This window comes from Heterodontus francisci, chromosome 27 (assembly GCF_036365525.1).
Source record: "Heterodontus francisci isolate sHetFra1 chromosome 27, sHetFra1.hap1, whole genome shotgun sequence".
Taxonomy (NCBI): Eukaryota; Metazoa; Chordata; class Chondrichthyes; order Heterodontiformes; family Heterodontidae; genus Heterodontus; species Heterodontus francisci.
Genome location: NC_090397.1, coordinates 65,784,964 through 65,812,634, shown reverse-complemented (window position 1 = coordinate 65,812,634; position 27,671 = coordinate 65,784,964). Strand labels below are relative to the sequence as shown.

The window sequence follows — 27,671 nt, the reverse complement described above, 5'->3', positions numbered from 1 at the left end:
AGCGAAATGTTTGTATGAGCGGCAGCAGAGATGTAGAGATTGTATTAAAACAATTCTATTAGATTTTGTAAAGCGATCTATTCCACTAATATAATCGGCAAGGACTTCTGTTTTAAGACATTTAAAACATTTCTCTATTTTTCGAAAATTGCATTGTAGCAAATAATCTGAAATTATCTGTATCAGGAAGATATTAGACGTCCCTTAAATCGCAAACGCGTTTATAAAACGCCACGTTTGTTTGTTTTTTCCCTTCTCAACTCGAAAAGCATTTAAATGACGATTTAATCAGGTTGTCTCGGTGGTCAGTCCCTCTCCTTGACCTGAGCTACCTTAACAACCCGGAAGCGAACTCGGGAGGCTGGCTTTACGTGAGCAGACACGGCTGAATGAAGAGTTCTCGCTGTTGAAATAGCGAGCAGGGCTTTAATTGCACATTGCTCGTCTGTCTGTCACTGTGCGATAAGTTTTGGGAGAGAGATCAGAAAAAAAAACCACAGCAAGCTGCAAGCGCCAGGCTCCACACAAGAGCTCAAGAGGTCAGTAAATATTTATATTTTCTCTACATCTTCTCCACGTGGAGCGGGGCCAGCCCCAAAGGCACTCAAACGGGGGGTTACATTAATAACAGTTTGCTCCTTATGTTAAATAAATAATAATGTAGCATTAGTAAACGTGTCCGCGTTGACAAGTGCTTGGGTCGTATCGCTGTGAGCTTCATTTTTATGAAATATCAACCCGAATTTTGTCATCAAGTTACCGGGTCAGAATAAATTGTCAAACTGCGTCGAGGGATTGTTTGATCTGGAATGCCTGGATATCAGTTACTGTGCAATTCGACCAAATTATGGGGTTTTACGTACGTCGGTTTGATTGAAATTTAGACACGATCCTGAAATACAACAGAAATGATTTCAAAATGCAATTCATCTGGGACAACATGGCAATCTGCTCTCGGTGTCATCGTCAAAAATAAAGAACTGTTTGAGTAAATGTACGTGATGTGAAACTGATCGGAACGAATTGTGGTTCGGACCTTTAAATTAAATCTCGTTAGAAGTTAATTTCAGTCGGATTTTGAAGACCCTCCCTAAACGCACCCGATCTCATCAATATCCATTGTACAAAGGGATTATTACACTGTATGAAAGTAGTCAAAATTAATTCATATTTATAGTTCACCAATACAGCTGGTGGGGCTGTTTGTGAGTGAGGCAGTCTGATTGCGTGTAGATATATATATATATATGTATATATATATAAATTGTCTGGTTTGAAATGAACTAAAAACGTTATATGATGTGAGACCAATCAGAAACTGACAGTAACTGGGGGCCGCTTTCTCCTGTCTTGGAATGGGCACAATTAATGAGCATTGACGGGTGAGAAAGAGGAAGTTACCGATGCAAAATGCACGGTTTTACCTGCACAGAATATGAAATTGAACATGATTAACCCGGCCTCGAATGTAAAAGATGCAAAAAAAACCATTATGAACGCTATATCTCTGTGCGCCTTTTATTTAATAAACTAGATATTAATTTTACGCCAATTTCTAATACACGGTAAATATGTTTAGATCGATTATAACCTAAAATAACGCAATTTATATATTTGCGTTGGCTGTATTAGCATCTGGTACTGATCAATCGATGTGGTGTGTCACACTGGAATTTATGAACTGAGTAAGGGTTTTTTTGGGGGAGAGGATTAGGCAGGTAGATTGCGCTGTTTATCTCCAGGCAATGCTGATAACAATGGAAAAACGCGCTACGGGTTTGCCCGGGAGTCCTCCTTCTGTTGACAATGAAAGGTTTATGCAAAAGATCTTTATGGGGATGAATGATATTGGTTACGCCAGATCGGGTCACCGTTTGTGTGACTCTGAGAAATACTGATGGAATAGATGCAACAAAAGAATGAGTGTCACTCCTCAAGGCTGTGATTTAACAGCCATGAGTCTCAACAAAAACTGATCAATTTCATGTCAATCTCACTTTTTTCAGAAAGGCGCTCCCTACCTTCCCTTGGCAGCTTCGTCAACGGGAACATCTGTAAGTGCAGTGCATATATGTTTATGTGTATACGTGTGTATGATGTACGTTTATTCATGTGTGTGCATATGTGGATGAATATTGGACACCTGTGTGTATATGTGCACACATATCAGTGTAGACAAATACATGTCTATATGCATATGTGGAACTTTTAAAATCACATTGCTAAGGATAAAAATGTGAAGTGATTTTGATAGAGGCGATGCTGAACTTTGTATTTCTATGGGGGATTTGAATCTCCCACTATTTAGGGCAATAGTGACTGATCAATTGTAACATAATGTTGCTCATCTATCTGGTCACTCTTAGAGAATAAAACTTACGACCAGTCTTCGACATAGTATTGAAAGGCAGCACATCACGTTATTCTAGTGCGCCCGTCTCTTCCCATGGTCTCACAACATATCTCATTGCTTTCGGTTTGCTCCTACTTTTGTCTCATCCTTTTTTTCATAAACGACCTAGTCGCCGCAATATGAACCACTCTTCTGACATACAAAAGCTACATGCTATTTCTGATACTATTTGTGGAACTGCAAACTTACTGTGGCGTACAGATCAAAATGAGAGGGAAATGAATGAACACAAATGCATGCACGGTGTTTCCTTTGAAATCAAACCTCGCATAGATAGCGATCAGTTCGCCGTGTGCGCCGCGTCCCACATTTAGCAGGCAACTAAAACGCTTTTCATTTAAATACATAAGTATTTCTTGTTGGATTTGTAATTGGACGCAGTTTGCCCCCGGTTGAAATGTTCAAACTAAATACGCGTCTCAGGAAACAACAAAGGGTCGCATGGATGGGCTCCGGAGCCCCAGTCGATCTTGTAAAACGTGACAGAGACGCAGACAGAAAAAGTATTATCTCATTAACCAGCTAAACTTTGCGATGAAACATGTAACGTCTCCCGAACAATGTGGCCGTTATTTTCTGTTTGCCACCCCGTGGAACTGCCTGCTATTAAGGAAAAAGTACAGTGCGTCTAATGATGAATGTAGGCACTTTTATCAACTCTGCTCTGTATTAAACATACACCGTGTCGCCTCTGAGAGGCGATAGGTCCTTCCTGATACTCAAGGGGGAAACACTTGAGTTCAGAATCGACTGTTGCAGTTATCTCCGCACAGTCATTGGCACTATCTCAGTATATGCCAGGTCGAGGATTCTACCTGACAAAGCCAGAGATATGTCAATAGCTCAGACCAGCGCTTCATCCCTCACTCTGTCAATTGTAAATACACCGCTACATAATGGTTGGCTACCCCATTTCACTAAACCGGACGACTTAAAAACATTAGTTGAAAGATATATCAAGTCTTGTAACGGGACACAGACACAATGCGGAGGCACAATATTAATATCAATGTACTCGGATGTAACTTACTATAAAGTATTTAGTCTCCCTACTGAGTTCCCGCTTTTCAACAATGGCTGAGAGGCAAGAATGGTTCTGGTCGCTATTAACGCCGTACAATTCGGCCACAGATAGCGCCCAATAATCCTACCCCTCATAAGCCAGTGTTATGAAGAGGAATGCTTGCTCCGTATTAATACAGAATGTAATTCTGTTGTCAGTTTAATGCACACACACAGGCACAGGCAGGTTGGTCATGCTTAATAATTAATATAATTGTGTAAATTTTGGTCCAATAATATTTTCTCTCCCCCCCCCCCAGCTTGAAGTGCTATAATATTTAACATATCCCTATGTGTGGATTTATGAAACTTCAGACAGAATTTACAGAAATTGTCTTCTATAAGACTTGTCACCCCTTTCTCATCAACCCTTGAAAATAGAATGCAACTTAGAAAGGTTCACATCAGCACAGTGGGGATGGTCACAGTTGCTGTTATATACCACAGCCTAGTACAGAGAACCCTGACCAGCTTTCTCCTTACTAACTGCACGTTGCTCAATCCAAAATTGAGCTGACCTCTAAACTCTCATTGCTTATTTGTTGAGGTTACTTTAGAAGACGGAAGCTTATTCTCTCTTCGGTTAAGAAAAAAACAGGTTTTGTTTTGCTGAAAAAAGACATGCTGCCGAGAGTTTTGACAGCATGTCTCTTTATTCAGCAATACTCAGGTTTTGTTTCAGCACAGCGAAAAAGAGAAGCCCTTAAGGAAATAATACTTGTATTCGGAATCTGCAGGAAATGAACGAAGGATCCAACTTAAATGTACATTAAAAGAACGCTGGCTGTCTTTAAGTTAGAAACAAGCCCCAGTTAAAGAGTGAAACTCACCGGAACTTACCAGCCTGTGACTTGAAATTGACATGTCAGTGCCCAGCATGTTCACACACGCAAGGAAGGGGCTTAGACATCTACACCCATCCCGCATCCAGACACAGGCAGATCAGTGCAGGCACACTTTCAGAATATCTTGCACCTTTTTTTCTTATAAAAGTATAGAACAATCACCAATTACTTTCTGCGCTGCTCAGTTTCCTGATTTGGCCTGAACATCGGATTGATCAATTTTCTGATGAAAATACATTTCTCCTCTGTGTGTCACTATTTAACTATAAATATATCAGCACGGTAACACCTTTACTCCTTCTGTAAGTGATAAATCTGATAAGAATCGAATTAGCACTTAAATAAGAATGTTCTGGGGGAGTGAGGAGGGCAATAAATAACCAGCCTTTGTATCTACAGATGTCTGGTTTTCTTTATCCAAACGATTCGCTTGTGAATGTCAGATCAGTTCCATAAATCTACAAAACTCCGCGTTTATATCATAGTTGATTTAGAAATTGGTCTGTCAGTAAACAGATTAACAAAAATACGTTGTAATTAAGATTGAAATAGAATATATGGCGCTCAGATGAAGAAGAATTTCATTAACTAAGTTTTTCTTACGCGTTTCTTTAAGAGGCTTTTTAAGAGAAAAAAAACTGATTGCATTCATTAGAATAGTTAAATATTTAGGTTTAAAGTATTTTCTACTGTTTGTTAGTTACCGACCAGTCCCGTCCGCATGCACAACTACTCGTTTGAACGGATCTTCAATTATTAAATATATTCTATTATTAATACAAGTTAGTCGCTATATTTTAAGTTTTTTTAAAACCAGTTAACATTACTTCCTTTAACAATATGAGAGCTGTCCGCCTTTAGGCTGTGTCCTCAGCGTAACCCTGTGCCTCAGCCAAGGGCTATTTATACAACTTTACCTGCACAGGGGAGCAGTGACTAAACCAAATATTATATGTATAGAGATAGACGATCAAATCCGACCGAAAGCAACACAGTGCAACTGTTAGCCGGTTAATCAGACCGTAATTTCTGGCGAGTCAGGATCTGCCCGGTTACACGTGGTCTATCTCCATTGCGGTGCGTGATGACAGCATAACAGCAAACATGTTCTTCAGTCTTTAGGAGGAGATCGATGTGAATCGACAGATAATGTTCCCCAGGCAGTTTTTTGTGTTCTTTTTGTCTCTCTCTTTCTTTGGAGAGGGAGATACAATCCACATCAATGGTGGTGGCGCGCCTTTTAAAATTCAAATCAAATGAAACGCTATTTTTTTTCTCCACAATTGTTTTTTTGCGCTAATTGTTGAAACAATGGCGCCCATTAGCCCAGGTCCTGTCAATCAGCACACACCATGTAACTGGGCGGGATTAGAAGTGGCAGCAAAAGCATAATAACCAACACAAAAAAGGTCTTTTTCAGAGATTCCACATTTGTTAGTTACAATTGCAGTATAATTAAAGATGTGCCACGTTCAAGAGAGAGCTCCAACTTTCACACGTCACAAGTTACTAAACTTATATTCATTCAATCCATTATTTCACCATATTCATTTCTTCCCGAATAGTGTGTGGTCGCCATCAGTAAATTATGGTCCATAGATTGTAATTATAGTACCGGCTGTTTCTGTGTCATTACTCGCTCATAAAAGTTCTTGAAGTTAACTACTTGGGCTTGTTAAGCTTTGCTAAGATCCAACCTGCAGTGTTGAGACCGGGTTGGTAGATTATTCCTCTTACTATTAACATTGTTATCAGTTACGAAACTATACATTAAGGAATGGGAAAGATTCAGTCATCTTTAATATTGGACCTGATCTCGTCCCGGTTTCCAGCCCCGGTTCCAGTGGTGTCAGTGAAATGTTCTCTCCTCAAGACATATGACCTTAAGCTATTACAGTTCAGTGTTAACAACATTTCACTTTACAAGTTCTTAAATACCATCTGCTTGGCCTATTTACCTGCTTGGTGAAACTTTTGGTTTCATTAAGTATCATTGCTTTTCTAAGAAAGTTTGTGAATCAAACCAAAGAAGGGAGGTGGGCAAGTTAGTGTGGAGAGAGGGGGAGGGGACAAAAACTAACACGATTATGGGGTGAAAACTACTCTGCAAAGAAGGGTTTCGACCCCTTTAAAAATGGACAACGTCCATTTTATTGTGAAAGTAGACCGAGCTTTCAAAGCACACGCATTAAATGTGACATGGTTGCATCGATGTGTTCTGGTGATCAAGGTTTTCTGTGCATTAATAGACAAGGCGTGTTTGTACGGAAGAAATCAATCGTGATCTCAATCACCTCCCACACGTAGCATTCAAATTCATTCAAAAAAAGACCTTTTTGAGGGGAGAGGTGGAAAAAAGTTATATTGAAATACATATTGTGCAGGTTTTGTGTGATGATCGTGAAGATTGATTTGAAAAAGACCTCTTCGCAAACATAGTCATGCTTTATCAACAGTAACTCCATGTTTAGGGTGAGCAATACAGTGATTCAGATTAAAATGATTATTTGGAATACGGCTGGATTGCTATTTAGTGCAGACATTCCAGTGTGAGAATCACAAATGCATTTGCGGCTTCATTTTTTTCGGTCTGTTCCCATTCAGTAAATTGTATCTTCAGCAAATGCTTTTAGATGGTAACAGTGCATGTAACGCTGGAACCCTGGGTTGGCACCCACAGTCTCCAGATATTAATACCCTAGAGGGTACAAAAAAACTTTAGGAAATTGTCATGTTCAGGGCCTTCTCTCCAAATTAAAAAAAAAACTCAGCCCCCCCCCCCAAAAAAAAAAAAATCTTTGCTCGGAATGAACAATATTAACTTTCTCACCACTCAGACATAAACAAATCTATGTTTTGTATTTTGTTTCGGTTGCATTTTGCTTCCGTTACCATGCTAGCCTTTTCAATCTGAAATCCCTGTCCGCTCCCTTATTCTGCCCAGATCATTTCCTGACTATTTAGTCAACTAATGACGTCACGTCAAGTGGCGTCGGCGTGGCTGGACCATCTTAGTAAAATGCAGAGCATCAAAAGAGCAACCTCCCATTTCCCAATTACATACTGTCAATCTGTGGGCCAGAAGCAGCCAAACTGGGAATGAGACACTGAATACCACCCCGCGGCCCTCCTATTCCAATGCAGTGAAGTGGAATGATTCACGAATGCGAGGCAGTATGCCTACCTGACGCGATTATATCGAGAAAAGGGGGGAAAAATCACCTGTGACCATCCTTCGCTTTGAATATATATATATAGGAAAGCACTTTCCACTGAGAACCTTTTGATTTTTCTCCTGTAATTCCGGCCCCTTGAGCATCCCCGATTTTAATCGCTCCATCTCTGCTGACCTCTGAGTAAATTCCCTCCCAAAACCTTTCCTTCTCTCTCCCTCTCTTTCCTCCTTTCAGACTCCCTATAAAACCTACCTCTTTGACCAAGCTGTTGATCTAATACCACCTTGTGTGGCTCCATGTCTAATTTTGCTTCATGACACTCCAGTGAAACGCCTTGGGACGTGTGGTTGACTTAAAGGCGCTTAATAAATGCAAGTTCTTGTTGTTTACCCATGAACGCCCGAATCTGCTCTTTATTTTTTGTTTGCCAATTGTTGCATGGCATTTATGATCTGCTGCTCAGATGGTAATGCATATTTCATAATTGTTCATTTCGCGTAAAAACAAATCCTTACTACTCAATTATTACTCGTTACATGTTCACTGCACTGAGGTGCCACTGAAAAATAAATGATGTTTTAAAATCCGAATATTGATACGTATTCGCACAATATATCCAAGCGTATGTCTGATGAGTATAAAAAAAATCAATCATTCCCAGGATGGACAACTTCGTTTTAGATATAGTTTGCATTTTATTAAAAATGCGCCTTTTTATTTACTTTTTTTTGCAAAGTTGGGACGCACTTAAATTGCGGAAGCGAAATGATTGGCATTTCTAGCTAACCAATAGAGGCTGACTTCTCCAAGCCAAAACCTTTCCACTAATCAATCGCGACTCAGTGGGCGGAGATTCCCCGATGATCAAAAAAAAGCACAGTAGGCTCCTCCTCATTGGAACCCTATGACAATGGTCCCAAGGATTAGCCAATAGATTGTCTTAGATCGGTGTGGGCGGGACCTAGAATGCATACCATCCACCAATAGACAGCAGAGCGGGGGCAGAACGCTGAGGGAGGTCTGACCAATCAGAGGGCGGTTAAGGGCGGAGCTTGCGGTGGCTGGAAGAAGAGGAGAGGAGGTCTCTGATTGGCCGCGAGGGGGTGGGTTGTTTTTAAGTTCCGACGCGCCGTGCATTGAGCCGACTGGCGCCATCCGCCAGTTCAGAGAGAATGCCTTCACTGTAAAAAAAAACTGGGACATAAACACAATCTGATCAGTCAGCTCTCCAGCCACAGCCAATGTGCGCGACTGATCAAACTCTCTCAGCCAGCAAAGAAAAAGGTTTGTCCCGCATTCTTTCAAATCCATTCATTTCATCCAAAATCTTTTCAAAGGGCGAATGTGTTGCAAAATTGTTCATTAAAAAAATAAATAATGCAGAGCCGCAGTAAAAGATGCCTTTACGATAGAACTGTAATGATCGTAATTAACTAGCAAGCCGCGTTAAAGTTCATATTTAGGAGATAATTATTGATCAGAAATCTGCATGGTTAAAGTCACAGTTTATCTAAAGTTTTTTTGGTGGGGGGGAGGGGGAATCGTGTATTCGATACGAAGTGGATTCAGGCGGCGTAACTGATGGCTTTTTTAATGTTCCTTGTTAAGTTAATAACTTTATTCGCATTCAGTGATGCGGGACATTCAGAATCCAGCGTCGTTTTAAATTAGTTTCGATTTTAGACTTATTTGCTGTTTTTCTCCTCTCTGCTTTATAAAAGGGTCAGGTGCCAGTTTCGCCTAAAGTAATCTCCGTTTCCTCTCCCTCTTCCCCTGCCGTACAGGTGTATGAAAAAAAAAACAGCCGCGGAGGGTCACTTTGTGGATTCTGTCATTTAAAGAGACCAAATCTCGGACATATCTATATATACACACATTGTAAAACAAGTTCCTTAAAAGTTTGATCGCGATGGAAGTTGATCAGCCTCGCTGGATGACTCACCATCACCCCGCCGTGTTAAATGGACAACATCCCGACTCTCACCACCCGGGCCTCGGCCATGGGTACGTGGATTCCGCGCCCTATCTCCCGTCCGAAGAAGTGGATGTACTTTTCAACATCGATGGTCAAGCGAATCACGTTGCATCCTACTATGGAAACTCGGTCAGGGCAACGGTGCAGAGATATCCCCCTCCTCACCATGGTAAGACTTGCGCGTCGGTAGTTTTCCCTCACCGGGTGCGTTCTCAGTTCCAGATATTGATTAATTACCTAGCCACGCGTGTTTCAGAAAACTATTTCGCAAATACATAGTGAAGTGAAATAAGGACATATCAGTTGAGCATTTGCCATACTGGTGAGATGTAAAAAAATATAGAAGCCTACATTGACAACTTTGATGAGGGGAACGGAAAAGTGGAGGTTGTCTTCTACTGAACCCTTTAAAAACTGTCTTTAAAACTGTATTCCAAGAAGGCAAAGTTGCTAAAACCGGGCCTCAAACTCCAGGGACAAAAAAATGCTTCGTTCTGCATTTTTTGATCTGAAGTTGACATATTGTTCGAGATCTTTAGAAAGAGGGGCCATTTGGGCCATTTAGTGCGAGTACTTCCCGGATGTAGTGGAGAGCTGCCGGTTTCTGTGTCTCGAAACTAGTTTTTAAAAAAAGCATTGAGTTATGATGTCAATTGAAACCAGGTTTTCTAATCTGTTATGGATTATTACATTCACTGTTGCCTATCGCAAAGTTTAACATTTCAAAGCTTGACTAGATACTTGGTAGATAATGTTCTATTTTTTGTGACCATTAGCAGCGTGGGCGTTCATTTTGTGACTTGTTGAATGTATTTAAAAGCTGTCATTTGTGGTGTTTGTTCGTGACAAGTTTAGTAGGTGACGGAGAAAGCTATATACATTGTAAACTGAAAGTAGATTTGTAGACTTTAATTTCTCCTCACCCCTTAGCGCTTTTTTGGCACATAACTCATAAAGAAAATTCTTTTTACACAAAAAATACATGAAACATTTGTACCTGAAAGGATGTATGTGGATTCTCTTCATAGGTGTCACTCTGCACAACTCTTCCCATTAGACTAATATACCATATCCACTGCAGTACACAGTTTGCATAAAGAATGATTATAGTGAGGGAACGGAATGCTGCACACCAAGCGTTTAATATCGTGTAAAAGGAAGAAAAAAAAACGCTTCTTAGCGTCAGCTCATTATCCTTGGTGAATGTTTGGGAATATGGCTAAAAATGAGCGTGGGCAATTAAAACAAGTAGCGTCACAACTGAAAGGGGTTCATTTTAAGATAAAACTGAGTACTGAACTGTGAATCTTAAGCATTTATAGGATTTTAAATTAAAAAAAATACAGAGTGGTGCAAACCATGATAAGTAAATTTGAAAATAAGAACATTTCAGTAGGGAGGGATTCTGATGAAGTACAATGTTGTATACTGATACACCCTTTCATTTTGTCATTCTAGGGGGTCAGGTGTGCCGCCCTCCTCTGCTTCATGGCTCCCTGTCCTGGCTTGACGGAGGAAAAGCCCTTGCCTCTCATCATAATGCTTCTCCTTGGAATCTGAGTGCATTCAGCAAGGCTCCACTCCACCACAGCTCCCCGGGAGCTCTTTCCGTCTACCCTCCATCCTCATCAGCATCCCTCTCGGCAGGACACTCCAGCCCTCACCTGTTCACCTTTCCCCCTACCCCTCCCAAGGATGTCTCCCCAGACCCTACCATCTCCACCCCTGGATCCACCAGCTCCAGCCGCCAGGAGGACAAGGAGTGCATCAAGTACCAGGTGTCCCTGGCTGAGGGCATGAAGTTGGAGACAGGATCCTCTCACCCCAGAAGCAGCATGGCATTAGGAGGGTGTTCATCCTCAGCCCATCACCCTCTGGCCTCATACCCACCTTACGTCCCTGAATACAGCTCCAGCCTCTTCCCATCTGGCAGCCTGCTAGGAGGATCTCCCCCAGGCTTTCCTTCCAAAGCAAGACCAAAAGCACGATCCAGCACAGGTAAGCATCACTCCATTTCTTACTGAACAAAACATCCAGCACTCATCATGGTGTTGCTCACTGAAACACTTGGAGGCACTGTGAAATCAAGGTTACTATATCAAATTGATAATCTTTTCTGTATGTTTATCATCTAGTTAGTATTTAGTTAGATATTATTTAGCTGGAATTATTTAAGATAATGTGAACTCATGATTGGAATAAACAAGTGTGTACCATTGCACAAACAAACACAAACAGAACGTAATACCTTAGAAAGCTTTACATTAAATAAGTAATTAAGACATTGTAACCTGTATCCAATAGATACATGCAGTAAATACAATATATGCCACTTTGAGGGCCATGAAGGTCCCGACCTCATTTACATTTGCATTAAACTGATTTTTTTGCCAAATGAGAATTCAAATTTGTAATAAGTAAAACACATACACTCACCAATAGGGGTTAGTGTGAGCTTATAATTGGTACAAAAGAGCTGGGGCATATTTGCAGTAATAAATACATCCTGTGATTATATCACTATTAGTAATACAGCCTGGAAAGGAACATTCATGTTCTGAATTTGGCTAGAAATTGAATCCTAAAACACAAGTCCATCAAAAACACACGCAAATTGTAGCTGATTCATGTAAAAATAATAAACTGGTGCATGTAAAAATACAAAACTAAACCTTTTTACAAAGTACAGTAATATGACATTACTGCAACCTTCTATTATCTTATATTGACACAGATTTCAAACATAAACAATGGAAATAACCTATCTATTAATATCAAGCCACCCCTCCCATTTCCTTATCGAGCAGCACAGGTAGGGTAGTTCACAGGTTGGTTATCAACTGTGATGGCAACTTAGATGTCTGTCTGATACCAGAACAGCCTGAATAATTTTAAACAAAAGGGAAACAGCAATGTCCTTCCCATTAAACGTTGCAGTTTGCAATATAAAAGTACACTGGGTGATTTGCAATCACTTTCTATTATGTACCTTGAACTGCTGGATATGAACTGAATTTAATCTGATGCTGTTTCCCAGTGAGGAGCAACACCAGAGGTCTGGTGAATCTGATCAGATTTCTCGAGTTATATCAACGTAGCAGTTAATGGGGCTGGGAGAAGCAGACTGGCCTTTTTCGGCTTTCTATGTTTTAGTTAATCCAATTATTTTCAGACTGATGCACGCGACAGTTACATTGTTTATCCAGCGCCGTTAAGTTTAATAGATTCCGGATGCGGCAAGACACAGACCAAAATGCAGAGCAGTCGAGAAAGAGGGGTGGGGGGGGGGGGGGGGGGGGGTGGCGTGCGGGTGGTAACGGGAGGTTGTGGGGTGGGGGGGGTGGGGGTCTTCTACAAATGAAGAATTATCTGCTGTACTATCGGTGATTGAATAACCCAGCGAGCCGCAGATTAGCCAGTCCGCAACATTGATCTAATTAATGCAAGAATCAGACATTGATAGTGCAAGATACAAAAATGTACATTTATGAGCAAATTGAACACAATCAATAAATACATTTAAGACCTCAATTTCATTTATTAAGTAATACCATGCTAGGCAATGGGTAAAGAAACCACAGCAGGTCCCACAAAAGAACATAGAAGTGGTTACTCTTCTCAGCAATTTTTTTTACATTGTTATTCTTTTCATAAATTATGTATGTTTTTGAAAACATATATTGAAATTATGCATTTGCATCTAAGCGTTGCCTGAATGCTGTTTCCAAAATATTCTTCCACAGTTCTGTATATTGGTGGGATTACTCTGTGATTTATAACTATTTGTATGGCAGATCAAGTCCTAGGGCTAATTTATTGAAAATGACTTGCATCAGCTAGATTTCTACAAAGCTGTTCTTGTCGTGTTGTATGTGGCAGCAGACTAGGCGTAAGTTGATACATGCTAGGAAAAAAAATGTTTAAAAATAGGTCACTTTTGTCGCTCAGCATGATGTATGTTTTCACAGGGAGACTTTTTAAATGCATCGGTTAGGTATTTGCGGTTTGGAAAAGCCAAACCGAGAGAAGATTTTGCGCAACATAATTCTCTCTTCCCTTTTTTAATTAAAATGAAATAAAAATGGATACGAACATTTAAAGGTAAAAGAGTGGGGACGTGTTTTGGTTTAAAGTACGGGTGCCTTGCCCTCGAGTCTGTTCTCTTCTATAAAGAGCGCGTCAAGCTGCAACTTTTGGAAAAACGGTTAGAGCTTGTGGTTAGGGTGCGGATGCCTCCTCAACGTATTTATTCAATAGTCTTTGCATGCTCTTTAAAGATTCACTGTAATGCTGAAGAGAGGCAAAGCTAGAAAAGAAACATGTAATGGAGGGGGGGGGGGGGGGGGAGGAGAGAATAAAAAAAGTGATTGGAACATACAAGTTAGAGGTGGTAGTGCAGAAAAAAATTAAAGGACGAAAAGATCTGTAGCTGTGATGCGACCAGTTAACTTTTAACTCTTGCGGTTGTCACCGCATACACGCGCCAAACTGAATACACAGGAGTTGCTACTGAGACAACGGGACGTGTTAGATGCATCACCACCACCGACACCAACCCCCCCTCCCCATTCCCCCCCCCCCCCCCCCATACACCACCCTTCAAAAAATACACATCTCCACACTGTCCCTTAAAGCTGCAGTACTCCCCTTACAAGCTCACTTTATTTTCAACTTGACAGTGCCTACTGATGACCCCAAACCAGCGAATTATTGCCTTGTCCCTTTAACGCTTAAACTCAGGTCAAAGTAGATCTCTGGTTGCGGCGAAATTTGGACTCGTGAAACTGATAGTTTTGAATTTGAAGACACCACAGGCTCAGAATCAGTCAGGATTGATCACAATATTCCCCTCCCCCTTTTTTGAATGTTTATTAAAAAATCTAATGCACAAAAGTCCCTTTTAATGTGTCCGAGTCCCATTCTTCAGACTGGCATAAAGGATAAATAAGCAATGCATTGACCGTTCCCCTTCTGTTTTTTCAGGGGATCGCGAAAAAATACTTCGTGACTGTAAATTGCACCATTTGGAAGTTGACCGATCAAGCTGTAGTGAACTGGGGATATGTGCATTCGACATTTTAATAGGTGTGCGACTTTATGTAGGTCAGGACATTGTCCAGTAAACGGCATATGATTGTCAAAAAAAAAGATGTCAACTGTCAACAGCTAGGAGTGCTCATATAGTCATTACCAAGAGTTGATGCATTTTTTGCTATACTGATGGAGACAGCCAGCGTTAGCACAGTTGACACTTTTGTATCTAGAAATTAAGATTTTTTGCAGTATCCATGGCATTTTGTTGTCTTGCAATTTATTGAAAACTGTGAAATGTACAATTTTCCATTGTTTTAAGCTTTTTTGTGTGTTGGTATGTACATCAGTCATATTTTTAAAAAGTTATTCAATAGAATCTTTTTATGCTGCCAGCAGACATATGGTTGACTCTTATGGAGCTGACCCTAAGTTGGCAAACAGATAACTGGGAAATATTCTTTGAAGAGTTTTTGTGTCCATTATTCGAATCCACGAATGCATGTAAATTACTCATTTACTTATCTATTGGCCCTCCAATAAATAGCGACCATTAAAGATTTGTAATAACCTTTAGCGTTTACAAATAGCTTTAACAAGATATCCTAACCCACAAGTTAAAGACTGCACTCAGCCTAATGTAATTGTGTTCCCATTGCATTGCAAATATTTGCCTAAAAAGTGAGTTAGGACACGCTTTATCGTACTTTGATGTCCTCGGTGGCGCCATGCACATTATGTAGAAATTAAATAAAGGATCATTTTAAAAGAGCAATGAAAAGTACAAACCATCAGAAGTAATGCTAAAACATTTCAAAAGGACTTTTACAATGTGATGTGCTGAAAGATAAACAAAAAACAAAGGGCCCTGCAAGCATACAGAGAGGAAAAGCAACTGTGGGATTACCATAGTGTAGCAGAAGCAGATCATATACCAGGAAGCAGTGCCAAATCATTCGCACTACCTCAACTTGGGTTACAGAGGTAGCTTTGAGAGTGGACTATTCCACTCTTGACTTTCAAAATTATAACACAGGCTTTAACGTTTTGCATTTATAATCTTTAAAGTCGGCCATTATGCCTGTCCAACTGCGTTACAAAAACGTTTCTAAGGTGTCCTATACAGTCCATACAAGTAAAGTAAACCATATATAGGCATCCTAATACCAATACTATACATAATATGTATCTATTCTATAATATAAATACATACAATCAACTCAGACATAGTACTTAGGCAGTTGTTGATACTGTTTTACAGGAATGTACATACAGTAATATAGATAATACACTTAGAAATTATAACCGGACTTGTTTTCTGAATACAAATACTTAGGCCTCTGCACGTATACTGTGAGCTTGTGTAGTCCAATAGAATTGCTGACTAGACACCATTGCTGCATGCACTAATTTTAGCAGAAAATACCTTAACACAATTACATTTCACATGTGTATATTTACTTAACAAACATCTGCCACCATTCAGTAACCAAGGATGTAAAGTAGTCACAATGATGAAAAAAACACTCGCACCCTTTGTTTTCAATCTACTTGACCAACAAACGCACAAAAAAGGTTAGAACACTTAAGCACGAAATGAATATTGAGATCACATGACCAAGAACCGTGTCTATTATTCATGTTTCATTTACTAAGCAGAAAGGCAATTAGCCACATCTGGATATCCAATTAGCCACATGTGGCTAGTGGTTAATGCATTGGACAACACAAATGCATCGAGTACAGCATGCATTCCCAACCGAATAACATCTCATAAACTGTGGCGCGTTAAAGTGACTGGAAGTAACTGGCTTGTGATTTTGTTTCAGAAGGTCGAGAATGCGTGAACTGTGGAGCCACCTCTACCCCCCTATGGAGAAGAGACGGCACTGGGCATTATCTGTGTAATGCTTGTGGTCTGTACCACAAAATGAACGGCCAGAACCGACCTCTCATCAAACCCAAGAGGAGACTGGTACGTAGCAGGGGATCAAATGATCAAACAGCAGCTTTTCATTTCCTGATCTGAGTAAGATTTTTTTTTTGGGGGGTGGGGGGGGTGTTGCGGAAATTGATACGACACCTCGAGTACTGCAATCAGTTCTTCAAATGTTTTGGAAGGAAAGGCGCGGGTATTTCTAGTTATTTTTGTAACACCCGTAAAGAAGAAAGAATATTAATGTATTTCTGTAAGCATCTAAGTCTTGCACGCATCTTGCCTCTTTTCATTGTCAGAAGTGACAACGTATTACTGAAGGACATCTCAAATGGAAATTAAGTTGGAGAAAATATATATCTTTTAAAAAGTCAAACTGAACTCTTAGCAAGTAATAGGTCCTTTACGTGACATTTTTTAATCGCATTCTGACTTCCTGCATGGCTCACAGAAAATGTGCTTATTGGTTTTCCGTTCTCAGTGTTGTAGATTGGCCTTTTTTCTTACAACGCATTGCAACTACGTCATTTACTGGGAGCCACCAAGAACCCCTTTGATATACTGTGAAACACATCTAGGCTCACAATGTCATCATTCCATTCCAAACATATGCAATATGGTACATCAAAATGACAAGCCCTTGTGGGTTTTAACAATCCATTCCAGACCTTCCCCTCAGCCTATAGAAACGCCAGTTATTCCTGGCACCTTAGTCAAAGGTACACACTGTAACTGCTGAGAGATTTGCCCTCTCTTTAGTATAATCTTCATCTGAACCTGGCTCATTCTGTCTTTAAGACTTCACTTGTTTGCCAGAAAACTTTTCAGAGCAATCCCACCACCGCCCCCCCCCGCAACCCCCGCGTCCCCCCCATCCCAGGAAACAAAAAATTGTTGATTATAATTTGCTGCTAATCAATCATCATGCATTTAATGTTGTATCAATTGTATTCCCTTGCCCAAACCATCCCGCTCCCAGGGCAGTCTTTTGTCTTCTTGTGAAAATGTTGATTCTAATGACTGACCCCTAATGGAATTCCAATCTTTCACGGCCTCGTTAGGATAGGAAAACTTTCGAGGGAGGGAAATGTTTGCAGTGCACTTATTTGGCAGCAGGTCTCCCCATTCTTTATACTGTCTCCCTCCACCCCCCACCTTCCCTGCTCTCTAATGTAAAAAGCTGACTTCCTATGAAAAGGCGGCCGGATATCTGCCGGGTCGAGATAACTGCTTTCTACAACAATATCCCTTCCCGACCTCAAAACACAAAGGTGTTTGAACAAGAAATCAGGAGGAGGGGGAAGAAATGGAATGATTAAAGTTTGGTGCAGGGAGTTTCGGGTGACTGTCTAAACAGGATCAGCCTGAAGTCTCTGTGATCAGCAGAGAAATATGTGGCACCCTATTAGTCCAGACTGTTCTCTGTTCTTAATACAATAACACGTATTAAGAATTATTCAATGCTGGCGTCTTCTGAATTGTGTCTGTTGCTTTTTTAAATGGAGCAGTGCGTGTCCCAAAAATACTTTCACATTTTGGTGCTGGGAAAACGAATTAGGGAATAGCAGCAGAAAAGTATGCGTCAAACTAACGGAACTGTATTATTATGTGTATGTACGGACGCTTTAGACATTCGAAAGATAGGAAGAATTTAACCCCCACCCCGGACTCACTTCCTAGACCTCGCTTCCCAAAGACACATACGCCATTCTCCTGCCTAAACCTGCACAATCCTGTTACAGAGAAAGACATTTTCCTTTAAGAAAGTAAGGGGTGTTATATTAAAGACCTTTTGTACAATAAACTGCTTGCCAAAGAACCCAGGATTTTTACACAGCGTTTTATTCCAACTGACACTGTTTAACGAAGTATTTCAGGTATAAACATATAATTCAATAGCTAATTTTTAAGCAGCGTGACATTCTTTATATATAAAAGAAACAGTAAAAAAAAATGCTGCATTTACAAATCTTAAAAGTTCAGTTCTCGCCCTGCAATTGTTTAATGATTTGTGGAACATTTGACAGGCCGGTTTTGAATAAGTTTTGTTCACTTGCCTGGATGTTACTCAGCCATTTCAGGGGTTTGTGTGAGCATCAAAGTCACTACGTGTAATATTTGTGCATATTTCGTTTTCGATGGTTCAGGCTTCAGTAAGCAGATCCTTATCCACCGATCTATTTCCCATGTAGTGTATATACAGCGCACATACAGTCAAACATCGCTTGTGTCTGCATCCCCAAGACAATCAGTTTAAAGAAGGTCTCCCATATAATCATAAATTTGGAACGATACAATAAATTTTAAAAAGAACAGTGCATTTATATTGCGCCTTTAGTGACCTCAGGACGTCCCAAAGCGTTTTACTGGAAATGAAGTATTTTTTCTAACTGTTGTAATGTAGGAAACACGATACAATTATTATGTATAAATGCTGAGTTGTTAAAGATATTTTCAGCTTGAGATCTGTAAAGAAAATGGCGAGAGGAAGCACAATATACAATGTTTATGACAAACTGTTTACTGAAAGAGCTGCACTCAAACCCTTGTGACATTGCTTGTATGTACAGATTTGGTGTGTGTTTCCTTTTAAAAAGTCTCTTTGTGCCTTGTTATTTCAGTCTGCTGCCAGGAGGGCAGGCACGTCCTGTGCGAACTGTCAGACTACCACCACCACACTGTGGAGACGGAATGCCAACGGAGACCCTGTCTGCAACGCCTGTGGGCTCTATTACAAACTCCACAACGTGAGTACAAGCAACCGGGGCCCCTGCGTGTTGCATACAGCAAACCAGGGAGATCTGTTAAGCTGCTTGTCGGTTCCCTGTCAAAATGCTTCTGTATTCGTTGCCCCGCACCCCTGCATTATGTTTTGGGGGGAAATTGCAATTCTCCAATGGGCTATACACGCGAATACACGGTACAGGCACGATGGGCCGAATGGCCTCCCTCTGTGCTGTTTCATTCTAAAAAAAAATGTCGTTATTTTAACACCAAGAAGTAGAGCGAATCGTCAGTACGGAAGCAAAGTACTGCGAATACTGGAGATCTGAAATAAAGAGAGAAAATGCTAGAAATACTCAGCAGGTCAGGCAGCATCTGTGGTGAGAGGATCAGAGTTCACGTTTGAGGTCCATGACCTTTGCTCAGAACTGCAATAAGTTGGAGATGTAATAGGTTTGAAGGCAGAGAAAGAACAATAATGAAGGTCTGTGATAGGGTGGAAGGGGCGGGAGAGACTAAATGAGAAAAGCGATGATGATGCGGGGCAACAGGAGATGGTAATGGGAATAGTGAAGCATTTCCTGTTTTTATTAACGTGTGAATTAAGTTGCTCTTGAAAGACAAGGTGCATCTTAGTAGGAGTCAACCCCATATATGCTAAGTGAAGGTTACGTGTGAAACTGGCGTTAATCAGAATATCAGAGAAAAAAATCTGCATAAAGGTGCAATGAAGACCAGTTACTTGAAATATAGCGATCCCAGGAGAAAGAGAGGAAAGATGTGAGGCAGAAATGAAATCCACTCCCACACACAGACACCGTTAAATTTGAAAAAAAAAACCCAGAAAGTGCTGGAAATACTCAGCAGGTCAGGCAGCATCTGTGGGGAGAGAAGCAGAGTTAATATTTAAGGTCAGTGACCTTTCTTCAGAAGTGGCCATTAAATTTGAAGTCAGCTGACGGCAGTATGGATACAAAAGAAAAACCATTACATAAAATTTGGATGGAACATGTTACAAAAAAGCCGGAGTTGGGCGAGATAGGAAAACAAAATGGACTGGGGTGCTATTGTAAACTTGAAAAAAATAAAAGGTGCAGGAAACTTGAGAAGAGCAAGGCTTGATGTATTGAGCTGTCGGGTTAAAGAATAAACATCCCCATGTAAAAGGATGATGTGGATATCAAAGCAAGTTAAAACACCCTAAGTTTCGTTATGATATTGTCATTCATTGAAAGACGCGCAAGAAAAAAAAGACCCCAGAAAACCTAAATAAATACAACATATTTAAACGAGGGGCAACAAATGAAACTGGCGAGGTATGATTGTAGAAACTATGCACGTTAACGTCGTCGAATAAATTCAGCGAGTCAAAGTAGGTAACCGATTATAAAACTGAAATTGAAAGCAATTCAGTTGTAAATGTGATGGAACTGAAGAGCCACACGAAATGTAATTGACTTGAATTGGTTGACGTGTTAATATGTGCGCCGGGCACTTTTAATCAAATTCTATGGAGGCAAGGTTGACAAAAGGACGAAATCATAAGTACACGGTTTAAATTGAAAGCGATACCTTTTGGTTGTGTTGCTGTGAAATGTGAGCAGGATTGTTCTGTCGGGAGGTGGAGCGCTGTGGGAGAGACCACCTCTGTTGTCAGTTTATTGGGGAGGATTTAAGGGCCTGCAGTAATTGTCACGTGAGTGGCGCCAGTCTAATTCAATCAATTAATCCTTACGGTGCATCAGTGTGGACAGACTTCATCTGGTGTGCATTTCTCTGGCAGCTGCCAATAAACTTTAGCCCACAGGCTTTTGAGTCATGTTTGTTGCTTTAGGCTCTACCCATCTCTGTCCAATCTTATTATGAGCAAGTTTACAAGAATGTCACAAAATGTTACATTGAAAAAGATAATGACTAACCTCCAGTACTCATTTATAAGAGAGTTCAAGTGGTTGCATCTCCTCAGATCTTGATGTAATTGCCAGTAATTTTAAACAGGTATTGTAAACATTTTCTAACCAACTGCTGTTAAATCAACAACTTCCATTAAACAAACATTTGCTTTGAACCCCAATAATATACAGTGATACTAGGTTTGAGGGGCAGAGATTAGCTTGATGTTCACCAACCATACCTAATTTCTTTATTAAATCATTTTGATGATACACTTAGTAACGACATTTCCTCTCCCTTGTCCATCTGTGCATTTTCAATACAAACCAGGTAAATACCTCATTAAATCTGTCGTACCTCTTGTCAATGCTCAGCTGGTCAATTTAGGGCAATATATATATAGATAGATATGATCCAGCTAAGAGCTATCTACTGCAGGCTGAGAGTATTTGAACCATATTGTGATATATTTTCCTTACCATTAAGCCTCCATTACAGTTTTAGGTCCCAAATAAATTACAGTATGTCACGATGAAGCAGCTTTTTAGGAAGAACTATTGAATCTGCTACGATTTTAGTTGTAATTCAATAGATTTGAAAGTTACTGTACTAACAAAAATACATAGGTAAATAAGTAGATGGAACAGATACTGGCTGATTTGCTGTGCATTAACATAAATTTTGTTTAAAGAGTACGTTTTTTCAGTTGCTGATTTATAGCTTTGGGTTAAAATACGTAGAACTGGTAAGCTTTTTAGTCCTTAATACATGAGAAGAGTGACATTAACTAGCAATGAATTAGGCAGGCTCAGTATAAATTTGCCAGCTAGAAGTGAACTAAGTAAAAATGGATGTAGTGTTGGGTAACATCACCTATCCAGGTGTATCAGAGCCCAGAGTAGCTGGTGCATGCAGAGAACATCATAGCATAAGCTAGGTATAGGGAGAAATGATAATGAAGAAGGAAAAAGGGGAATCATGGCAACATTTTAGCAACAATAAAATAAATAGTTTTAGACTCAGTTATTGTTTGAAAAAGACTCAGCGATTTCTTATCATAATGGCATTCCTTTTAAGTTCATCAAAGTCACATGTTAAAATGTATCCACTCCATAGTAATGTGTTTACTGCATAGTTTGGGAAAATCAGAATTTTAACATTCATGTTCAGCCACTTCAAAGCACTTCACATAATTATATTTGGAGCACAGTGATTTTTGTTATGTAGGCATTTGTTCATTTGGATCTGCAGCCCAGGATCCATTAGACATATTTCTTAGTTTACTTTATTACTGTCAGCTAACTATTAAGTGGTGTATCAGTTTTATAATTACAGAAGATTTAGTTTATACTAAAATAGCTTTTTGGTCATACCATTAGGATAACATTTTTTCAATTAGAAAAGGATTGACAATCTCTTGGGCTGGTTTGGTAGATTGTTTCCCACTCATAGGGCTGGACTTTGTAGTCCCGCTGCCAGGAGCAGCGGTGGGTGTAAAAGAATGGCGGCTGGCACGCACGGGCCACGTGCCACTGTGCCGCTGCGATCTTGAGCCTGGCAGCTCATTATCATATGCAGGGCGGCCGCGCCCCTCAATCGCACGGCGGGGGCAGCCTCGGTGACACCATCAATGGCGTCAACTGTTTTTGCGCAGGCTTGACACCATTTTGAAAGTGATGCCAGCCTTGCGAAGAAACCAGAGTTGCCCTCGCCTTCCCCACCCCCCCACCCCAACCACACCAAAAATACATATTTGCCCCCTGCAACTACCCTACCAATGCAGAGTTGACCCCTTCTCCCTCCAACTGCTCTAAGGGTATGGGGGCAGCAGCCACCACTGAACCCGACGCTGGGATTGCTGGGCCTGATCTTTCCGGTGGTGGTGAGGCTACTTGGCATCACCGCCCCCTCTCTGCGACGGGATCCTACTTTACATATTTAAAATACCTGTCTGCATGAATTTAAATTTAATTCCCTGTGATCTTACCTTCAGTTCCCAATATTGAGCACGTTGTGCGGCATTCGCATCTTCACTTTCCCATCCAGGAGAAGCTGACGCAACTGAAGTGGTGAAGGGGTCAACTCTGCATGATTTAGAACTGTTTACATAGCTGGCAGCCTTATAAAAATGGCACTGGCTTCAGGTGACACCGTGAATGGCATCGCCAATGCTGCTTGCCCCTGCCATGTGATTTGGGGGGTGGGGGGCGGCGGCGGGAGGGAGGTCAGCCACCATCAATATGTTAAATGTCCGCCCGCCATGCAATTGCAGCGGCGCAGCTCTCGTGTGGGGTGGCCGCCATTTTCTGCACCAGTGGGACAACAGGATCCAGCCCATAATGTACATAAGAGAATTCACTCCATGTTCCTCAGTCTGATTATTATGGCAATCTTCCTGATTGCAACCTTCTATAATGAGATTGAGAAGGGAGAGATGAGGTCCAACCTATGAGAGAGACAAAAAGAGAATCAAACCATCCGAGAACGCTGCAAGGTCAAAAGCACCAGCTGAAAGTTCATTCGATACTGTGCTGGCATTGTGGGGAAATTGCTTTCAGTTTTGGATAGGACCTAGTTTAGAAAAGTGAATACTCAAGCTGGAGTTTGGAAATCAGACTGCTGCTTATACTATTCTTTGAAGATATGCACCTTGAGTACAGATGGAGTTGAAGTCATGGGGCACAGTTTGACAGTATACACTGAAGAAAGTTTTGTTTTGGGGAAGTGAGAGGAGGTGGGCGCAATTGAATAGCTGAGATAACCATAGATTGGGGAACTGGTTTAAGATTGGAAGGGCCTGGATTTTCTTTATCTCGACTAGTAAGCCAGCAAGTGAGAACCAAAAAAAAAAGTTTGAGTTGTGCCCAGGGATCAATGAAGTCCATTCTGTGACCTAAATGAGGAACTTCTTCAGAATCTATTGATTCTATTGTCTCTTCACCACCTAACTGGCCAGACTGATGATGTAGTCAGAGGTGATGGAGAGGATGGGGGTTAAAGGTGACTTGTTTAGCCAGGCCTGGCTCAAAGCAAAAACATGAAAAAAACAGTGGGCAAGCACATGATAAGAAAAATGAATGATGAAACAAACTAAAATAAAATAAAAAGAAAAAAGAAAAAAATAACTAAAAATAAAAAGAGGTGGGGTGCCTGTCATGTTCTGAAGTTATTGAACTCAATGTTCTGTCCTGCGGGCTTTGTGTGCCTAATTGGTAAATGAGATGCTGTTCCTCGAGCTTGCATTGATGTTCACTGGAACACTGTAGCAAGCCCAGGACAGAGATGTAGGCATGAGGGTCAGGAAGGGGTTGGGGGGTGGGGTGCGGTGGTGGTGGTTGTTGAAATGGCAACGTACATTTACAATTGTGACAATGTACATTTGATGTTGTCTGTTTCTTAGCAATAGTTTTTTTCCCCAGGAGGCCCTGTGGTTTCAGCCATGGGCTGTGCTGAGTTAACAGTTTTCAACTAGAAAGTGGTTGGGTGTTGTTTCGGCAGCCCTGGGCTGGGGAGGGGGAAAAATATCAGCAAAGATTCCTGCTTGTAATCATTATCACTACCCACTCTACATCCCCCTCACCCCACCCCGTGACAATCCCTCAAGAGAAAGTGCCTGTGTTTTAGCATTGGTTGAGCTGAGGATGAGGCATGGGTGTGATGCTTTTAAGTGGAATAGCTGGCAGCCCATTTGAGGCCTACATATGGCCACCTCGGCCAAAAGTTCTATAGCACCCAGCAAGAACCAATACCTTTAAGAATGGACAGGAAGCAATGGAAGAGGAAAAGGTTTTTGGGGTAAAAAGCAACTATGGTTGTCTGAATGAATTTCATTGGTTTATTTTCTCTTAACCTTAATTTTCTGTATGTAACAGAAAGATTAACACAATTCCACGATTTAGGCACTTTACTTACTTAGTTTGTTAAAAAATGTGGAAGTAGAATGTTTTGAAGGCACAATTGTAAACTTACCAACCAGTGCTGTTCTAGCCATTTAACAGATACCTAGTGTGCAGTGTATGCAATGTTTTGTATCTATGCTGGATGTAATACAACAGAACTGCAGACATGGCTTAAGGGTGTGAAGCAAAAAAAAAAGTGTTTAAGATCTGTGGAGTACAATGCTGGAGGCAGTGTTCAGATCAGCACTTTGACCAATCCATTTGGGTGAGTTGGGTGTGATCACAGTGCTCATGGGTATGAAATTCAGCATCAGCACTTTGGACATTTATGGGTGATGAAAATGAAGCTATTTAAAGGAATGATAAAAAGCTCCACAGATCAAAGATCTTTTAAGAGCATTGGTTATGTTTTAAGTATTAAGTGCACAATGCACATTCCGAGGTTAAATTCTCCCAATAAACAATATAGAACTAGGGTCCCATTGCATGAAATGTAGTGCACACATCAGCAAGAAACTCTTTCAAAGACGCTTCGTGACAGTCGTTAGGTAAATTAGTCTATTAATTCTGTACATTCACATTATGCATCATTAGTGATGGCCAAATTCACTTGTCAGAACAGGGTTGGAAGAAAAAAGGGGAGGCAACTGTTGATGATTTTGGTTAAAAAAAAGTCTGTTTTGTGCACTTCTTTTTGGTGCTGCACCAATGTTATCAAGGGAAGCGTTTGAAATGTGCAATCATTTCCTGACATTTATCACAAAAAGTATTATTGTTTTAGATTTAGTGCTGTAAAGTTTCTTAAAGATTGGCTCTATTTAATTCTGTACTTAAAGGCTCATCTGCCTGAAAATCAACTGTGCTAATCCCTGCTGTGTGATGTCTTGAAGGTGTTAGTTTTCCACTTAGAACCTGATTGATAGCTGTTGCAGTTACCCAAGATGGGAATTAAGTAACGGGATTGTAAATGAGGACAAGTTACATAGTATTCAAGAAACTTGAGAACATTCCTTTTCTTGTGCTCTGGTATCATACAGTTTTCTGTGTCCATTTTGCTATGTTGCATAAAAGGACCAGACAGACAAATAAGGATCACCACTGGTTTAGACAGTAAATGCTTCTATTTTGATTGCAAGCAGCGGAGGATCTACTTTGAAGCCACTTGTTCATATGCACAACACATAGAATGTATTATTGAAAAGTATTGTCACAAACAAAATTCAGCAAGCTGTACTTTCTTTGTTGTTGTAAATATTTATTTTAAAAAAGTTAAAAAAAGGGCGGCACAGTGGCGCAGTGGTTAGCACCGCAGCCTCACAGCTCCAGGGACCCGGGTTCGATTCTGGGTACTGCCTGTGTGGAGTTTGCAAGTTCTCCCTGTGACTGCGTGGGTTTTCGCCGGGTGCTCCGGTTTCCTCCCACAGCCAAAAGACTTGCAGGTTGATAGGTAAATTGGCCGTTGTAAATTGCCCCTAGTGTAGGTAGGTGGTAGGGAATATGGGATTACTGTAAGGTTAGTATAAATGGGTGGTTGTTGGTCGGCACAGACTCGGTGGGCCGAAGGGCTTGTTTCAGCGCTGTATCTCTAAATAAAATAAAAATAAATAAATAATATTTTACAGACTAAGAGGTTACATACAGCTGAGTTTCCTGTCTGTAGTGCGTTAGCTCATCTTAACCAGGATAGCACTTGGGTTGTTAGAATTAGCCTTAGCGACCTGGCTTTAGGAAAGGGAAAGCTGAGTTGGTATTCTCACTTCTGATTCCATTCAGTGAATGGTGTTGGAAAGTTTGTGTATGTGAGAATGTGTGTGTGTATATGTATGTGTGCTGGCTGAGCATAGGATCGGTTCAGCCCTCTACAGTTGAATGATACTCACAGCTTAGGCTCACATGTGAAGGCTCGCTTCTTTAGTGAGAGTCTGAAGAGTTATTGGTGCCCATAGAACCATGCCTCAGCAAAAGTCAGGGCTTACAAGAGAGGACATTGGAGGTTTGGGGCCAGGAGGGGGAAATAAAACTTCATTTAAAATGTTTCCTTTCTTCATCTATAGATTAACCGACCACTAACCATGAAGAAGGAGGGAATCCAAACTCGGAACAGGAAAATGTCCAGTAAATCCAAGAAGAGCAAAAAGACCCACGATGGTCTGGATGAATTTTCAAAGAGCCTCATGGACAAGGCCAGCTCGTTCAGCCCTACAACTCTCACGAGACACATGTCCCCGATTCATCATATTCCACCCTTCAGCCACTCAGGCCACATGCTGACGACGCCAACACCGATGCATCCACCTTCCAGCCTGTCCTTTGGACCTCACCATCCCTCTAGTATGGTCACCGCAATGGGCTAGAAATATCCAGCTCAAAGCTTGGGGCTGCAGAGCAAGCCTGCTTTGCATTAACATTTTCCAAATGAGACAAAAAGAGCGAGCAATGTCAACCGTTTTCAGATGATAGGAAGCCTCTGAGACTGGACGACCATAAACTATACTTCTGTTAGCAAGCTTCGCTTCAGATAAAGAGTTTCCCTATACATCACCCGTAAGGAGCTCAGTATGCTGTGTATGTATGGTCCACCACTGAATCCTCAACCACCATTTGTGAATACACCATTGTCGACTCATCACCTTTTGTGAGACATGCAATTATTTGTGAGACAGGATCTTGTGCTGTGAAATATAATTTTAAACAAGATACCACCCACCCTCCCTCCC

At 40.9% G+C, this 27,671-nt stretch overlaps 1 protein-coding gene across 6 annotated transcripts; it reads left to right on the top strand.

The window, feature by feature from the left end:
• The first annotated feature begins 444 nt into the window (after positions 1–444).
• Positions 445–27,671, top strand: gata3 (GATA binding protein 3). Of its 6 annotated transcripts, XM_068059504.1 has the most exons (8): positions 445–539; positions 2,007–2,054; positions 9,281–9,640; positions 10,930–11,469; positions 14,455–14,556; positions 16,332–16,477; positions 19,060–19,185; positions 27,009–27,671. In XM_068059504.1, exons 3-8 carry the CDS (start codon positions 9,406–9,408, stop codon positions 27,306–27,308), a joined length of 1,449 nt encoding a protein of 482 aa, XP_067915605.1. In that variant the 5' UTR covers positions 445–539; positions 2,007–2,054; positions 9,281–9,405; the 3' UTR covers positions 27,309–27,671. The 6 variants fall into 6 exon arrangements, with proteins under 6 accessions (XP_067915605.1, XP_067915606.1, XP_067915607.1 ...); XM_068059505.1 differs by lacking the exon at positions 2,007–2,054; XM_068059506.1 differs by lacking the exons at positions 445–539; positions 2,007–2,054 and adding an exon at positions 8,628–8,780 and having other exon boundaries at positions 16,335–16,477.

What these genes read in the sequence shown, in the direction of transcription:
- gata3 (XM_068059505.1), top strand. Translation starts at nt 9,406, where the DNA reads ATGGAAGTTGATCAGCCTCGCTGGATGACTCACCATCACCCCGCCGTG. An exon ending in ATATCCCCCTCCTCACCATG is followed by an intron (nt 9,641 to 10,929) that starts GTAAGACTTGCG and finishes TTGTCATTCTAG; the next exon opens with GGGGTCAGGTGTGCCGCCCT. An exon ending in TCTATTACAAACTCCACAAC is followed by an intron (nt 19,186 to 27,008) that starts GTGAGTACAAGC and finishes CTTCATCTATAG; the next exon opens with ATTAACCGACCACTAACCAT.